The sequence below is a fragment of the Scyliorhinus torazame genome, chromosome 2 (assembly GCF_047496885.1).
Source record: "Scyliorhinus torazame isolate Kashiwa2021f chromosome 2, sScyTor2.1, whole genome shotgun sequence".
NCBI lineage: Eukaryota > Metazoa > Chordata > Chondrichthyes > Carcharhiniformes > Scyliorhinidae > Scyliorhinus > Scyliorhinus torazame.
In genome coordinates, this window is record NC_092708.1 from 278,199 (window position 1) to 296,616 (window position 18,418).

Genomic DNA, 18,418 nt, shown 5'->3' on the forward strand with positions numbered 1-18,418 from the left:
ACATTAGTGTGATAATCATCTGGGGGCATTTGAGGAGAATTCACAGAAGTTGATTGGGTATCATCTGCCACTTGATTTCAGAGGGGGGGGTGGGGGGGTGTCTGACCACAGTTGACCTATTGGTTAAGAACAAAGAAAAAAAAACAGTCCAGCACAGAAACAGGCCTTTCGGCCCTCCAAGCCTGCGTCGATCACGTGCCCTATCTAGACCAACCCCTGTATCCCGGAATATTTAGCTGGCAGTCCTGTCCCTTTTTTAACCAAGTCTCCGTTACTGTAAACACATCCAAGTTCCACGCATGAATCAAGGCTCAAAGTTAACCTGTCTTACCTGTTATACTCCGTGCATTGAAGCAGATGCAATCCAGAACTCCAGGCCCACTGAGTTCAACCTCCCCCAGCCTGCATTTCCACTGAGCCAGCCTGGTGCTGGTACCAAGCTCATCACCAGTCTCTACACTAGCTGGCTTACTGTTCTGATTCCCAACCTCCTGCCACATTAGTTTAAACCCACCCGAACCATACTGGCAAATCTCCCAGCCAGGATATCAGTGCCCCTCCAGTTTAGGTGCAACCCGTCCTTCTTGTACAGGCTCCACCTTCCCTGAAAGACATCCCAATGATCCAAAATACTGAAGCCCTCCCTCCTTTACCAGTTATTAGCCATGTGTTCAGCTGCATCATATCCCTGTTCCTAGCCTCCCTAGCAAGTGGCACGGGGAGTAATCCTGAGATTATGTATTTGCTTTGTTTGCCCTTGTTCCGCACTGTAGCCAATCTCTGTTTGTCGATGTACCATTTGTCAATGTTCTCTGTTGATTATTCTTTTTGTCTACTATGTACGTACTGTGTACGTTCCCTCGGCCGCAGAAAATACTTTTCACTGTACTTCGATATGTGTGACAATAAATCAAATCAAATCAAAGCAAATCTCTGGTCCCCTGCCAGCGCACCTCTGTCTGCAGGTTTTCTGGCTGCATGGGGTGGCTTCACAGGGAATTCTCATTGACAGCGGCGGGGCAGAAAATCTCCCTCCTGCCACCAAGAAACATACGGCTGGGAAGCTGGAGAATCCTGCCCATCGAAGGAACTGGGAAAAACAGATATAAAGTCTGATCTCACCTCATCATCCTTTGCAGCAAACACCTGCAGCACCTGCCGTCCAACATAATAGTGCCGCAAAATCTGTAATTCATAGAAAATATATAACATCAATTTGCTTTTCTTTAACTTTACAGTCACAAAATATCCTAAAGTGTTTCACAACAGCATTATGTTTTATAGCATTGGAGACGCATACAACAAGCTGGGAAAAGCAAATTACTGCAGATGCTGGAATCTGAAACAAAAACAGAAAACACTGGATAATTGCAGCAGGTCTGACAGCGTCTGTGGAGGGAGAAGAGAATGCACTGCCTGTGGAAGTAGTTGAGTCGGAAACATTAGGGACCTTCAAGCAGCTATTGGATAGGTACATGGATTACGGTAGAATGATATAGTGTAGATTAATTTGTTCTCAAGGGCAGCACGGTAGCATTGTGGATAGCACAATTGCTTCACAGCTCCAGGGTCCCAGGTTCGTTTCCCAGCTTGGGTCACTGTCTGTGCGGAGTCTGCACGTCCTCCCCGTGTGTGCGTGGATTTCCTCCGGGTGCTCCGGTTTCCTCCCACAGTCCAAAGATGTGCAGGTTAGGTGGACTGGCCATGATAAATTGCCCTTAGTGTCCAAAATTGCCCTTAGTGTTTGGTGGAGGTGTTGACTTTGGGTAGGGTGCTCCTTCCAAGAGCCGGTGCAGACTCGATGGGCCGAATGGCCTCCTTCTGCACTGTAAATTCTGTGATAATCTATAAATAATCTAGGACAAAGGTTCGGCACAACATCGTGGGCCGAAGGGCCTGTTCTGTGCTGTATTTTTCGAAGTTCTATGTTCTAACGTTTCGAGTCTGGATGACTCTTTATCAAACCTTTGATACAGCAGGATATAGATCGGTCCTATAGATAGTGTCCTACAGATAGTGTCCTAGGCCCAACCATCTTCAGCTAATTCATCAATGACCTTTCTTCCATCATAAGGTCAGAAGTGGGGATGTTTGCGGGTGACTGCACAATGCTCAGCACCATTCACGACTCCTCAGATAATGAAGCAGTCCGTGTCCAAATGCAGCGAGACCTGGACAATATCCAGGCTTGGGCTGACAAGTGGCAAGTTATATTTGAGCCACACAAGTGCCAGGCAACGACCATCTCCTACAAGAGAGGATCTAACCACCGCCCCTTGACATTCAATGGCATTATCATCACTGAATCTTCTAGAATCAACATCCTGGGGGTTACCATTGATCAGAACCTGAACTGGACCCAGCCGCATTAATACAATGGCTACCAGGGCTGGTCAAAGTCAAGGAATCGTACAGTGAGTAACACACCTCCTGACCCCCCAAAGTCTGTCCACCATCTACAAGGCACAAATCAGGAGTGTGATGGAATACTCTCCGCTTGCCTGGATGAAGCAGCTCCAACAACAGTGAGGAAGCTAAACCCCATCCAGGGCAAAGCAGCCCCGCTTGATTGCTCCCCTTCCACAAACATTCAAATCCTCCTCCACCGACGAACAGTGGCAGCCGTGTGTCCCATCTACAAGATGCACCGCAGGAACTCACCAAGGTTCCTCAGACAGCACCTTCCAAACCCATGACCATCTAGCATGACAACAGCAGGAGATACTTGGGAACTGCACCACAGAGTGTGTCAGGGGGGCGGGAACCGGGATAGCAGGCCAGTAAGTGTAGCGACTGAGCTAAACATAGTGCAGAGTAAGAGCAGGCAAAGGGATCCCACAGAGCTCAGCGGGACTGCAGGTCTGGAGTCCTTTTGCTTCACAGAACATAGAACAGAACTCTTTCTGGCGGGAATTCAGCTGTTGGAGTGGGCGGGGCTACAGAGTCGAGCGGTGAGTATTGAAACTAGCTGCTTCGCGGATTCGAGTCTTTTCGGCGGGAATTCAGCTGGAGTGGGCGGAGCTACAGAGTCGAGCGGTGAGTATTGAAACTAGCTGCTTCGCGGATTCGAGTCTTTTCGGCGGGAATTCAGCTGTTGGAGTGGGCGGAGCTACAGAGTCGAGCGGTGAGTATTTCAACGCTTCGCGGATTCGAGTCTTTTCAGCGGGAATTCAGCTGGAGTGGGCGGAGCTGCAGATTCGAGCGGTGAGTATTTAAACTAGCTGCTTCGCGGATTCGAGTCTTTTCGGCGGGAATTCAGCTGGAGTGGGCGGAGCTGCAGATTCGAGCGGTGAGTATTGAAACTAGCTGCTTCGCGGATTCGAGTCTTTTCGGTGGGAATTCAGCTGGAGTGGGCGGAGCTGCAGATTCGAGCGGTGAGTATTGAAACTAGCTGCTTCGCGGATTCGAGTCTTTTCGGTGGGAATTCAGCTGGAGTGGGCGGAGCTACAGAGTCGAGCGGTGAGTATTGAAACTAGCTGCTTCACGGATTTGAGTCTTTTCGGCGGGAATTCAGCTGGAGTGGGCGGGGCTACAGAGTCGAGCGGTGAGTATTGAAACTAGCTGCTTCACGGATTCGAGTCTTTTCGGCGGGAATTCAGCTGGAGTGGGCGGGGCTACAGAGTCCAGCGGTGAGTTATTTAAACTAGCTGCTTCGCGGATTCGAGTCTTTTCGGTGGGAATTCAGCTGGAGTGGGCGGAGCTACAGAGTCGAGCGGTGAGTATTGAAACTAGCTGCTTCGCGAATTCGAGTCTTTTCGGCGGGAATTCAGCAGTTGGAGTGGGCGGAGCTACAGAGTCGAGCGGTGAGTATTGAAACTCGCTGCTCCGCGGATTCGAGTCTTTTCGGCGGGAATTCAGCAGTTGGAGTGGACGGAGCTACAGAGTCGAGCGGTGAGTATTGAAACTCGCTGCTTCGCGGATTCGAGTCTTTTCGGCGGGAATTCAGCTGGAGTGGGCGGAGCTACAGAGTCGAGCGGTGAGTATTGAAACTAGCTGCTTCGCGGATTCGAGTCTTTTCGGCGGGAATTCAGCTGGAGTGGGCGGAGCTACAGAGTCGAGCGGTGAGAATTGAAACAAGCTGCTTCGTGGATTAGAGCCTTTTCGGCGGGAATTCAGCTGGAGTGGGCGGGGCTACAGTGTCGAGCGGTGAGTATTTAAACGCTTCGCGGATTTGAGCCTTTTCGGCGGGAATTCAGCTGGAGTGGGCGGAGCTACAGAGTCGAGCGGTGAGTATTGAAACTAGATGCTTCGCGGATTCGAGTCTTTTCGGCGGGAATTCAGCTGGAGTGGGCGGGGCTACAGAGTCGAGCGGTGAGTTATTTAAACTGGCTGCTTCGCGGATTTGAGTCTTTTCGGCGGGAATTCAGCTGGAGTGGGCGGAGCTACAGAGTCGAGCGGTGAGTATTGAAATTAGCTGCTTCGCGGATCCAAGTCTTTTCGGCGGGAATTCAGCTGTTGGAGTGGGCGGGGCTACGGAGTTGAGCGGTGTGTATTGAAACTAGCTGCTTCGCGGATTCGAGTCTTTTCGGCGGGAATTCAGCTGTTGGAGTGGGCGGAGCTACAGAGTCGAGCGGTGAGTATTGAAACTAGCTGCTTCGTGGATTAGAGTCTTTTCGGCGGGAATTCAGCTGGAGTGGGCGGAGCTACAGAGTCCAGCGGTGAGTTATTTAAACTCGCTGCTTCGCGGATTAGAGTCTTTTCGGCGGGAATTCAGCTGGAGTGGGCGGAGCTACAGAGTCGAGCGGTGAGAATTGAAACTAGCTGCTTCGCGGATTCGAGTCTTTTCGGCGGGAATTCAGCTGTTGGAGTGGGCGGAGCTACAGACTCGAGCGGTGAGTATTGAAACTAGCTGCTTCGTGGATTAGAGTCTTTTCGGCGGGAATTCAGCTGTTGGAGTGGACGGGGCTAGTGTCGAGCGGTGAGTATTTAAACGCTTCGCGGATTCGAGTCTTTTCGGCGGGAATTCAGCTGGAGTGGGCGGAGCTACAGAGTCGAGAGGTGAGTATTGAAACTCGCTGCTTCGCGGATTCGAGTCTTTTCGGCGGGAATTCAGCTGGAGTGGGCGGAGCTACAGAGTCGAGCGGTGAGTATTGAAACTAGCTGCTTCGCGGATTCGAGTCTTTTCGGCGGGAATTCAGCTGGAGTGGGCGGAGCTACAGACTCGAGCGGTGAGTATTGAAACTGGCTGCTTCGCGGATTCGAGTCTTTTCGGCGGGAATTCAGCTGTTGGAGTGGGCGGAGCTACAGAGTCGAGCGGTGAGTATTGAAACTAGCTGCTTCGCGGATTCGAGTCTTTTCGGCGGGAATTCAGCTGTTGGAGTGGGCGGAGCTACAGAGTCGAGCGGTGAGTATTGAAACTCGCTGCTTCGCGGATTCGTGTCTTTTCGGCGGGAATTCAGTTGGAGTGGGCGGAGCTACAGAGTCGAGCGGTGAGTATTTAAACTAGCTGCTTCATGGATTCGAGTCTTTTCGGCGGGAATTCAGCTGGAGTGGGCGGAGCTACAGAGTTGAGCGGTGAGAATTGAAACTAGCTGCTTCGCGGATTCGAGTCTTTTCGGCGGGAATTCAGCTGTTGGAGTGGGCGGAGCTACAGACTCGAGCGGTGAGTATTGAAACTAGCTGCTTCGCGGATTCGAGTCTTTTCGGCGGGAATTCAGCTGGAGTGGGCGGAGCTACAGAGTCGAGCGGTGAGAATTGAAACTAGCTGCTTCGCGGATTCGAGTCTTTTCGGCGGGAATTCAGCTGGAGTGGGCGGAGCTACAGAGTCGAGCGGTGAGAATTGAAACTAGCTGCTTCGCGGATTCGAGTCTTTTCGGCGGGAATTCAGCTGTTGGAGTGGGCGGAGCTACAGAGTCCAGCGGTGAGTATTTAAACTAGCTGCTTCGCAGATTCGAGTCTTTTCGGCGGGAATTCAGCTGTTGGAGTGGGCGGAGCTACAGAGTCGAGCGGTGAGAATTGAAACTAGCTGCTTCGCGGATTTGCGTCTTTTCGGCGGGAATTCAGCTGTTGGAGTGGGCGGGGCTACAGAGTCGAGCGGTGAGTATTGAAACTAGCTGCTTCGCGGATTCGAGTCTTTTCGGCGGGAATTCAGCTGTTGGAGTGGGCGGAGCTACAGAGTCCAGCGGTGAGTATTTAAACTAGCTGCTTCGCAGATTCGAGTCTTTTCGGCGGGAATTCAGCTGTTGGAGTGGGCGGAGCTACAGAGTCGAGCGGTGAGAATTGAAACTAGCTGCTTCGCGGATTTGCGTCTTTTCGGCGGGAATTCAGCTGTTGGAGTGGGCGGGGCTACAGAGTCGAGCGGTGAGTATTGAAACTAGCTGCTTCGCGGATTCGAGTCTTTTCGGCGGGAATTCAGCTGTTGGAGTGGGCGGAGCTACAGACTCGAGCGGTGAGTATTGAAACTAGCTGCTTCGCAGATTCGAGTCTTTTCGGCGGGAATTCAGCTGGAGTGGGCGGAGCTACAGAGTCGAGCGGTGAGTATTGAAACTAGCTGCTTCGCAGATTCGAGTCTTTTCGGCGGGAATTCAGCTGTTGGAGTGGGCGGAGCTACAGAGTCCAGCGGTGAGTATTTAAACTAGCTGCTTCGCAGATTCGAGTCTTTTCGGCGGGAATTCAGCTGTTGGAGTGGGCGGAGCTACAGAGTCGAGCGGTGAGAATTGAAACTAGCTGCTTCGCGGATTTGCGTCTTTTCGGCGGGAATTCAGCTGTTGGAGTGGGCGGGGCTACAGAGTCGAGCGGTGAGTATTGAAACTAGCTGCTTCGCGGATTCGAGTCTTTTCGGCGGGAATTCAGCTGTTGGAGTGGGCGGGGCTACAGAGTCGAGCGGTGAGTATTGAAACTAGCTGCTTCGTGGATTAGAGTCTTTTCGGCGGGAATTCAGCTGTTGGAGTGGGCGGGGCTACAGAGTCGAGCGGTGAGTATTGAAACTAGCTGCTTCGCGGATTCGAGTCTTTTCGGCGGGAATTCAGCTGTTGGAGTGGGCGGGGCTACAGTGTCGAGCGGTGAGTATTTAAACGCTTCGCGGATTTGAGCCTTTTCGGCGGGAATTCAGCTGGAGTGGGCGGAGCTACAGAGTCGAGCGGTGAGTATTGAAACTCGCTGCTTCGCGGATTCGAGTCTTTTCGGCGGGAATTCAGCTGTTGGAGTGGACGGAGCTACAGAGTCGAGCGGTATTTAAACGCTTCGCGGATCGAGTCTTTTCGGCGGGAATTCAGCTGGAGTGGGCGGAGCTACAGAGTCGAGCGTGAGTTATTTAAACGAGCTGCTTCGCGGATTTGAGTCTTTTCGGCGGGGATTCAGCTGGAGTGGGCGGAGCTACAGAGTCGAGCGGTGAGAATTGAAACTAGCTGCTTCGCGAATTCGAGTCTTTTCGGCGGGAATTCAGCTGGAGTGGGCGGGGCTACAGAGTCGAGCGGTGAGTATTTAAACGCTTCGCGGATTGGCGACTTTCCGGCGGGAATTCAGTTGTTGGAGTGGGCGGAGCTGCGGCCACAGGGTCTTTGGGGATAAATTTGAAGAGTGACTTCACAGTAAAGCAGTGACCTGATTGGCTGGTAAGGAAAGTGCTCCAATTAGCAGTAGCTGGTAGAAATTTAACTCTTCGTGGGTTGGTAAGTATTGTGATTTAAGTAAGATCCTTATTCCTTTCACTTATTCATTATTTGATATATTTGTAATCAGTTAAGGTAAAGTGTAAAAATGGCAGAAGATCCGAGACCCATGTTATGCTCCTCGTGCTCAATGTGGGAGTTCAGGGACGCGGCCGATGCCCCTGACTCCTTCATATGTGGGAAGTGTGTCCAGCTGCAGCTCCTGTTAGACCGCATGACGGCTCTGGAGCTGCGGATGGACTCACTCTGGAGCATCCGCGATGCTGAGGAAGTCGTGGATAGCACGTTTAGCGAATTGGTCACACCACAGATTAGGATTGGTGAGGGAGACAGGGAATGGGTGACCAAAAGGCAGGGAAAGAGCAGGAAGGCAGTGCAGGTGTCCCCTGCGGTCATCTCCCTCCAAAACAGGTATACCGTTTTGGATACTGTTGGGGGAGATGACTCACCAGGGGACGGCAGAAGTAGCCAGGCTCATGGCACTGTGGCTGGCTCTGCTGCACAGAAGGGCGGGAAAAAGACTGGCAGAGCTATAGTCATAGGGGATTCAATCGTAAGGGGAGTAGACAGGCGTTTCTGTGGTCGAAAACGAGACTCCCGAATGGTATGTTGCCTCCCGGGTGCACTGGTCAGGGATGTCTCAGATCGGCTGCAGGACATACTGAAGGGGGAGGGTGAACAGCCAGTTGTTGTGGTGCATATACGCACAACGATATAGGTAAAAAACGGGATGAGGTCCTACAATCAGAATTTAGGGAGTTAGGAAATAAGTTAAAAAGTAGAACCTCAAAGGTAGTAATCTCAGGATTGCTACCAGTGCCATGAGAAAGTCAGAGTAGAAATTCAAGAATAGTCAGAATGAATACGTGGCTTGAGAGTTGGTGCAGGAGAGAGGGATTCAGATTTTTGGGACATTGGAACCGGTTCTGGGGGTAGTGGGATCATTACAAAACGGATGGTCTACACCTGGGCAGGACTGGAACCAATGTCCTGGGGGGGTGCTTTTGCTAACACTGTTTGGGGAGGTTTTAAACTAATGTGGCAGGGGGATGGGAACCAGATTAGGAAGTTAGAGGTCAGTAAAGAGGCAGCAACTAAAGCCAGTAAGGTACTAGATAATAAACTCATTGTGACTAAGGGGAAGCGTAGACAGGGAAGAGATGATGAACGCAAATGGACAGGTGGTTTGAGATGCATTTGTTTTAATGCGAGAAGTGTAGCAGGTAAGGCAGATGATCTTAGAGCTTGGATTAGATATGATGTTACTGGTATTACTGAGAGTTGGTTGAGGGAAGGGCAAGATTGGCAACTAAATATCCCAGGGTATAGATGCTTCAGGAGGGATAGAGAGGGAGGTAAAAGGGGTGGAGGAGTTGCATTACTGGTCAGAGATGATATCACAGCTGTGATTAAGGAGGGCACGATGGAGGATTCGAGCAATACGGGTAGAGCTAAGAAATAGGAAGGGTGCAGTAACATTGTTGGGACTTTACTACAGGCCTCCCAAAAGCGAGCGCGTAGTAGAGGTACAAATATGTAGACAGATTATAGAAAAATGTAGAGCAATAGGGTGGTCGTGATGGGAAAAATTAAGCATTGGAAACTAAACATAATTACTGAATTATAATTTAGAGGGGTATCTAAGCCAGAGATCGGAGAGTACTATATTTAGCTTTCACATTTATAGTAGAAATCTAGTGCTAGGAAGCAGGTAGTTAACAGTAACTTTTTAAAATTGTTGTAACTTTTAACTTTAATTTACTAATTAATTGACGCAATGTCAGTTAGAGGGGTGCAGTGCTCTGACTGTGAGATGTGGCAGGTCCAGGAGGCTTCCAGTGTCCCGGATGGCTTCATCTGCAGAAAGTGCACCCAACTGGAGCTCCTCACAGACCGCATGGATTGGTTGGAGCGGCAATTGGATGCATTTAAAAGCATGCAGGTGGTGGAAAGCGTCACAGATAGCAGTTATATAAATGTGGTCACGCCCAAGGTGCAGGCAGAGAAATGGGTGACCACCAGAAAGGGCAGGCAGTCAATGCAGGAATCCCCTGTGGTTGTCCCCCTCTCGAACAGGTATACCCCTTTGGATACTGTCAGTGGCACCACGGCTGGCTCTGATGTTCAGAAGGGAGGGTCAAAGCGCAGAAGAGCAATAGTAATCGGGGACTCTATAGTCAGGGGCACAGATAGGAGCTTCTGTGGACGTGAAAGAGACTCCAGGATGGTATGTTGCCTCCCTGGTGCCAGGGTACAGGATGTCGCCGAACGGCTAGAGGGCATCCTGAAGGGGGAGGGCAAACAGGCAGAGGTCGTTGTACATATTGGTACGAATGACATCGGCAGGAAGGGGCTTGAGGTCCTGCAGCTGGAGTTCAGGGAGCTAGGCAGAAAGTTAAAAGACAGGACCTCTAGGGTTGTAATCTCGGGATTACTCACTGTGCCAAGTGCCAGTGAGGCTAGAAATAGGAAGATAGAGCAGCTAAACACGTGGCTAAACAGCTGGTGTAGGAGGGAGGGTTTCCGTTAACTGGACCACTGGGAGCTCTTCCGGGGCAGGTGTGACCTATATAAGGACGGGTTGCATCTAAACTGGAGAGGCACAAATATCCTGGCCGCGAGGTTTGCTAGTGTCACACGGGAGGGTTTAAACTAGTATGGCAGGGGGGTGGGCATGGTAGCAATAGGTCAGAAGGTGAGAGCATTGAGGGAGAACTAGGGAATAGGGACAGTGTGCCTCCGAGGCAGAGCAGACAGGGAGAAGTTGCTGAACATTGCTGGGCTGGTGGCCTGAAGTGCATATGTTTTAATGCAAGAAGTATTACGGGTAAGGCAGATGAACTTAGAGCTTGGATTAGTACTTGGAACTATGATGTTGTTGCCATTACAGAGACCTGGTTGAGGGAAGGGAAAGATTGGCAGCTAAACGTTCCAGGATTTAGATGTTTCAGGCGGGATAGAGGGGGATGTAAAAGGGGTGGCGGAGTTGCGCTACTGGTTAGGGAGGATATCACAGCTGTACTACGGGAGGACACCTCAGAGGGCAGTGAGGCTATATGGGTAGAGATCAGGAATAAGAAGGGTGCAGTCACAATGTTGGGGGTTTACTACAGGCCTCCCAACAGCCAGCGGGAGATAGAGGAGCAGATAGGTAGACAGATTTTGGAAAAGATTAAAAACAACAGGGTTGTGGTGATGGGAGACTTCAACTTCCCCAATATTGACTGGGACTCACTTAGTGCCAGGGGCTTAGATGGGGCAGAGTTTGTAAGGAGCATCCAGGAGGGCTTCTTAAAACAATATGTAGACAGTCCAACTGGGGAAGGGGCGGTACTGGACCTGGTATTGGGGAATGAGCCCGGCCAGGTGGTAGAAGTTTCAGTTGGGGAGCATGTCGGGAACAGTGACCACAATTCAGTAAGTTTTAAAGTGCTGGTGGACAAGGATAAGAGTGGTCCTAGGATGAATGTGCTAAATTGGGGGAAGGCTAATTATAACAATATTAGGCGGGAACTGAAGAACCTAGATTGGGGGCGGATGTTTGAGGGCAAATCAACATCTGACATGTGGGAGGCTTTCAAGTGTCAGTTGAAAGGAATTCAGGACCGGCACGTTCCTGTGAGGAAGAATGATAAATACGGCAATTTGCGGGAACTTTGGATAACGAGAGATATTGTAGGCCTCGTCAAAAAGAAAAAGGAGGCATTTGTCACGGCTAAAAAGCTGGGAACAGACGAAGCCTGTGTGGAATATAAGGAAAGTAGGAAGGTAGGAAGGTACTTAAGCAAGGAGTCAGGAGGGCTAGAAGGGGTCAACAAAGAACAAAGAAATGTACAGCACAGGAACAGGCCCTTCGGCCCTCCAAGCCCGTGCCGACCATGCTGCCCGACTAAACTACAATCTTCTACACTTCCTGGGTTTGTATCCTTCTATTCCCATCCTATTCATATATTTGTCAAGATGCCCCTTAAATGTCCCTATCGTCCCTGCTTCCACTACCTCCTCTGGTAGCGAGTTCCAGGCACCAACTACCCTCTGCGTAAAAAACTTGCCTCGTACATCTACTCTAAACCTTGCCCCTCTCACCTTAAACCTATGCCCCCTAGTAATTGACCCCTCTACCCTGGGGAAAAGCCTCTGACTATCCACTCTGTCTATGCCCCTCATAATTTTGTAGACCTCTATCAGGTCTCCCCTCAACCTCCTTCGTTCCAGTGAAAACAAACCGAGTTTATTCAATCGCTCCTCATAGCTAATGCCCTCCATACCAGGCAACATTCTGGTAAATCTCTTCTGCACCCTCTCTAAAGCCTCCACATCCGTCTGGTAGTGTGGCGACCAGAATTGAACACTATACTCCAAGTGTGGCCTAACTAAGGTTCTATACAGCTGCAATATCACTTGCCAATTCTTATACTCAATGCCCCGGCCAATGAAGGCAAGCATGCCGTATGCCTTCTTGACTACCTTCTCCACCTGTGTTGCCCCTTTCACTGACCTGTGGACCTGTACTCCTAGATCTCTTTGACTTTCAATATTCTTGAGGGTTCTACCATTCACTGTATATTCCCTACCTGCATTGGACCTTCCAAAATGCATTACCTCACATTTGTCCGGATTAAACTCCATCTGCCATCTCTCCGCCCAAGTCTCCAGACAATCTAAATCCTGCTGTATCCTCCGACAGTCCTCATCGCTATCCGCAATTCCACCAACCTTTGTGTCGTCTGCAAACTTACTAATCAGACCAGTTACATTTTCCTCCAAATCATTTATATATACTACAAAGAGCAAAGGTCCCAGCACTGATCCCTGTGGAACACCACTGGTCACAGCCCTCCAATTAGAAAAGCATCCCTCCATTGCTACTCTCTGCCTTCTATGGCCTAGCCAGTTCTGTATCCACCTTGCCAGCTCACCCCTGATCCCGTGTGACTTCACCTTTTGTACTAGTCTACTATGAGGGACCTTGTCAAAGGCATTACTGAAGTCCATATACACAACATCTACTGCCCTACCTGCATCAATCATCTTTGTGACCTCCTCGAAAAACTCTATCAAGTTAGTAAGTCATTGGCAAATAGGGTTAAGGAAAATCCTAAGGCTTTTTACACGTACATAAAAAGCAAGAGGGTAGCCAGGGAAAGGGTTGGCCCACTGAAGGATAGCAAGGGAATCTATGTGTGGAGCCAGAGGAAATGAATACTTTGCATCAGTATTCACCAAAGAGAAGGAATTGGTAGATGTTGAGTCTGGAGAAGGGTGTGTAGATAGCCTGGGTCACATTGAAATCCAAAAAGATGAAGTGTTGGGCGTCTTAAAAAAATATTAAGGTTGATAAGTCCCCAGGGCCTGATGGGATCTACCCCAGAATACTGAAGGAGACTGGAGAGGAAATTGCTGAGGCCTTGACAGAAATCTTTGGATCCTCACTGTCTTCAGGTGATGTCCCGGAGGACTGGAGAATAGCCAATGTTGTTCCTCTGTTTAAGAAGGGTAGCAAGGATAATCCCGGGAACTACAGGCCGGTGAGCCTTACTTCAGTGGTAGGGAAATTACTGGAGAGAATTCTTCGAGACAGGATCTACTCCCATTTGGAAGCAAATGGACGTATTAGTGAGAGGCAGCATGGTTTTGTGAAGGGGAGGTCGTGTCTCACTAACTTGATAAGAGTTTTTCGAGGAGGTCACAAAGATGATTGATGCAGGTAGGGCAGTGGATGTTGTCTATATGGACTTCAGTAAGGCCTTTGACAAGGTCCCTCATGGTAGACTAGTACAAAAGGTGAAGTCACACGGGATCAGGGGTGAGCTGGCAAGGTGGATACAGAACTGGCTAGGTCATAGAAGGCAGAGAGTAGCAATGGAAGGATGCTTTTCTAATTGGAGGGCTGTGACCAGTGGTGTTCCACAGGGATCAGTGCTGGGACCTTTGCTGTTTGTAGTATATATAAATGACTTGGAGGAAAATGTAACTGGTCTGATTAGTAAGTTGACGACACAAAGGTTAGTGGAATTGCGGATAGCGATGAGGACTGTCAGAGGATACAGCAGGATTTAGATTGTTTGGTGACTTGGGCGGAGAGATGGCAGATGGAGTTTAATCCGGACAAATGTGAGGTAATGCATTTTGGAAGGTCTAATGCAGGTAGGGAATATACAGTGAATGGTAGAACCCTCAAGAGTATTGAAAGTCAGAGAGATCTAGGTGTACAGGTCCACAGGTCACTGAAAAGGGCAACACAGGTGGAGAAGGTAGTCAAGAAGGCATACGGCATGCTTGCCTTCATTGGCCGGGGCATTGAGTATAAGAATTGGCAAGTCATGTTGTATAGAACCTTAGTTAGGCCACACTTGGAGTATAGTGTTCAATTCTGGTCGCCACACTACCAGAAGGATGTGGAGGCTTTAGAGAGGGTGCAGAAGAGATTTACCAGAATGTTGCCTGGTATGGAGGGCATTAGCTATGAGGAGCAGTTGAATAAACTTGGTTTGTTCTCACTGGAACGACGGAGCTTGAGGGGCGACCTGATAGAGGTCTACAAAATTATGAGGGGCATAGACAGAGTGGATAGTCAGAGGCTTTTCCCCACGGTAGAGGGGTCAATTACTAGGGGGCATAGGTTTAATGTGAGAGGGGCAAGGTTTAGAGTAGATGTACAAGGCACATTTTTTACACAGAGGGTAGTGGGTGCCTGGAATGCGCTACCGGAGGAGGTGGTGGAAGCAGGGACGATAGTGGCATTTAAGGGGCATCTTGACAAATGCATGAATCAAACAAAGAACAAAGAACAAAGAAATGTACAGCACAGGAACAGGCCCTTCGGCCCTCCAAGCCCGTGCCGACCATACTGCCCGACTAAACTACAATCTTCTACACTTCCTGGGTCCGTATCCTTCTATTCCCATCCTATTCATATATTTGTCAAGATGCCCCTTAAATGTCCCTATCGTCCCTGCCTCCACTACCTCCTCCGGTAGTGAGTTCCAGGCACCCACTACCCTCTGCGTAAAAAACTTGCCTCGTACATCTACTCTAAACTTTGCCCCTCTCACCTTAAACCTATGCCCCCTAGTAATTGACCCCTCTACCCTGGGGAAAAGCCTCTGACTATCCACTCTGTCTATGCCCCTCATAATTTTGTATACCTCTATCAGGTCGCCCCTCAACCTCCTTCGTTCCAGTGAGAACAAACCGAGTTTATTCAATCGCTCCTCATAGCTTATGCCCTCCATACCAGGCAACATTCTGGTAAATCTCTTCTGCACCCTCTCTAAAGCCTCCACATCCTTCTGGTAGTGTGGCGACCAGAATTGAACACTATACTCCAAGTGTGGCCTAACTAAGGTTCTATACAGCTGCAACATGACTTGCCAATTCTTATACTCAATGCCCCGGCCAATGAAGGCAAGCATGCCGTATGCCTTCTTGACTACCTTCTCCACCTGTGTAGCCCCTTTCAGTGATCTGTGGACCTGTACTCCTAGATCTCTTTGACTTTCAATACTCTTGAGGGTTCTACCATTCACTGTATATTCCCTACCTGCATTAGCCCTTCCAAAATGCATTACCTCACATTTGTCCAGGTTAAACTCCATCTGCCATCTCTCCGCCCAAGTCTCCAGACAATCTAAATCCTGCTGTATCCTCAGACAGTCCTCATCGCTATCCGCAATTCCACCAACCTTTGTGTCGTCTGCAAACTTACTAATCAGACCAGTTACATTTTCCTCCAAATCATTTATATATACTACAAAGAGCAAAGGTCCCAGCACTGATCCCTGTGGAACACCACTGGTCACAGCCCTCCAATTAGAAAAGCATCCCTCCATTGCTACCCTCTGCCTTCTATGGCCTAGCCAGTTCTGTATCCACCTTGCCAGTTCACCCCTGATCCCGTGTGACTTCACCTTTTGTACCAGTCTACCATGAGGGACCTTGTCAAAGGCCTTACTGAAGTCCATATAGACAACATCTACTGCCCTACCTGCATCAATCATCTTAGTGACCTCCTCGAAAAACTCTATCAAGTTAGTGAGACACGACCTCCCCTTCACAAAACCGTGCTGCCTCTCACTAATACGTCCATTTGCTTCCAAATGGGAGTAGATCCTGTCTCGAAGAATTCTCTCCAGTAATTTCCCTACCACTGAAGTAAGGCTCACCGGCCTGTAGTTCCCGGGATTATCCCTGCCACCCTTCTTAAACAGAGGAACAACATTGGCTATTCTCCAGTCCTCCGGGACATCCCCTGAAGACAGCGAGGATCCAAAGATTTCTGTCAAGGCCTCAGCAATTTCCTCTCCAGCCTCCTTCAGTATTCTGGGGTAGATCCCATCCGGCCCTGGGGACTTATCTACCTTAATATTTTTTAAGACACCCAACACCTCGTCTTTTTGGATCACAATGTGACCCAGGCTATCTACACCCCCTTCTCCAGACTCAACATCTACCAATTCCTTCTCTTTGGTGAATACTGATGCAAAGTATTCATTTAGTACCTCGCCCATTTCCTCTGGCTCCACACATAGATTCCCTTGCCTATCCTTCAGTGGGCCAACCCTTTCCCTGGCTACCCTCTTACTTTTTATGTAAGTGTAAAAAGCCTTGGGATTTTCCTTAACCCTATTTGCCAATGCCTTTTCATGACCCCTTCTAGCCCTCCTGACTCCTTGCTTAAGTTCCTTCCTACTTTCCTTATATGCCACACAGGCTTCGTCTGTTCCCAGCCTTTTAGCCCTGACAAATGCCTCCTTTTTCTTTTTGACGAGGCCTACAATATCACTCGTCATCCAAGGTTCCCGAAAATTGCCGTATTTATCTTTCTTCCTCACAGGAACATGCCTGTCCTGTATTCCTTTCAACTGACACTTGAAAGCCTCCCACATGTCAGATGTTGATTTGCCCTCAAACATCCGCCCCCAATCTATGTTCTTCAGTTCCCGCCTAATATTGTTATAATTAGCCTTCCCCCAATTTAGCACATTCATCCTCGGACCACTCTTATCCTTGTCCACCAGTACTTTAAAACTTACTGAATTGTGGTCACTGTTACCGAAATGCTCCCCTACTGAAACATCTACCACCTGGCCGGGCTCATTCCCCAATACCAGGTCCAGTACCGCCCCTTCCCTAGTTGGACTGTTTACATATTGTTTTAAGAAGCCCTCCTGGATGCTCCTTACAAACTCTGCCCCGTCTAAGCCCCTGGCACTAAGTGAGTCCCAGTCAATATTGGGGAAGTTGAAGTCTCCCATCACCACAACCCTGTTGTTTTTACTCTTTTCCAAAATCTGTCTACCTATCTGCTCCTCTATCTCCCGCTGGCTGTTGGGAGGCCTGTAGTATACCCCCAACATTGTGACTGCACCCTTCTTATTCCTGATCTCTACCCATATAGCCTCACTGCCCTCTGAGGTGTCCTCTCGCTGTATAGCTGTGATACTCTCCTGAACAAGTAGCGCAACTCCGCCTCCCCTTTTACATCCCCCTCTATCCCGCCTGAAACATCTAAATCCTGGAACGTTTAGCTGCCAATCCTGCCCTTCCCTCAACCAGGTCTCTGTAATGGCAACAACATCATAGTTCCAAGTAGTAATCCAAGCTCTAAGTTCATCTGCCTTACCCGTAATGCTCCTTGCATTAAAACATATGCACTTCAGGCCACCAGACCCGCTGTGTTCAGCAACTTCTCCCCGTCTGCGCTGCCTCAGAGCCACACTGTCCCTATTCCCTAGTTCTCCCTCAATGCTCTCACCTTCTGACCTATTGCTCCCGTGCCCACCCCCCTGCCATACTAGTTTAAACCCTCCCGTGTGACACTAGCAAACCTCGCGGCCAGGATATTTATGCCTCTCCGGTTTAGATGCAACCCGTCCATCTTATACAGGTCACACCTGCCCCGGAAGAGCTCCCAGTGGTCCAGATAACAGAAACCCTCCCTCCTACACCAGCTGTTTAGCCACGTGTTTGTCTGCTCTATCTTCCTATTTCTAGCCTCACTGGCACGTGGCACAGGGAGTAATCCCGAGATTACAACCCTCGAGGTCCTGTCTTTTAACTTTCTGCCTAGCTCCCTGAACTCCTGCTGCAGGACCTCATGCCCCTTCCTGCCTATGTCGTTAGTACCAATATGTACAACGACCTCTGCCTGTTTGCCCTCCCCCTTCAGGATTCCCTCTACCCGTTCGGAGACATCCTGGACCCTGGCACCAGGGAGGCAACATACCATCCTGGAGTCTCTTTCACGTCCACAGAAGCGCCTATCTGTGCCCCTGACTATAGAGTCCCCTATAACTATTACTCTTCTGCGCTTTGACCCTCCCTTCTGAACATCAGAGCCAGCCGTGGTGCCACTGCTCTGGCTGCTGCTGTTTTCCCCTGATAGGCCATCCCCCCCGACAGTATCCAAAGGGGTATATCTGTTCGAGAGGGGGACAACCACAGGGGATTCCTGCACTGACTGCCTGCCCTTTCTGGTGGTCACCCATTTCTCTGCCTGCACCTTGGGTGTGACCACACTTACATAACTGCGATCTATGACGCTTTCCGCCACCTGCATGCTCCTAAGTGCATCCAATTGCTGCTCCAACCGAACCATGCGGTCTGTGAGGAGCTGCAGTTGGGTGCACTTTCTGCAGATGAAGCCATCCGGGACACTGGAAGCCTCCCGGACCTGCCACATCTCACAGTCAGAGCACAGCACCCCTCTAACTGACATTGCGTCAATTAATTAAAATTAAAATTTGTCTTTTTTTTTTTTTAATACTTTTTTTAAATTTCAAAGTTACTGTCAACTATCTGTTTCC

At 49.6% G+C, this 18,418-nt stretch overlaps 1 protein-coding gene across 1 annotated transcript in view; it reads right to left on the reverse strand.

Moving 5' to 3' along the window:
• Window positions 1-18,418, reverse strand: part of xrcc5 (X-ray repair complementing defective repair in Chinese hamster cells 5) — a 361,785-nt gene that overhangs the window by 219,443 nt on the left and 123,924 nt on the right. The window contains exon 6 of the mRNA XM_072468320.1: window positions 1,123-1,185. Coding sequence (XP_072324421.1) covers window positions 1,123-1,185 — 63 coding nt within the window. The remainder of the gene's footprint in view (window positions 1-1,122; window positions 1,186-18,418) is intronic.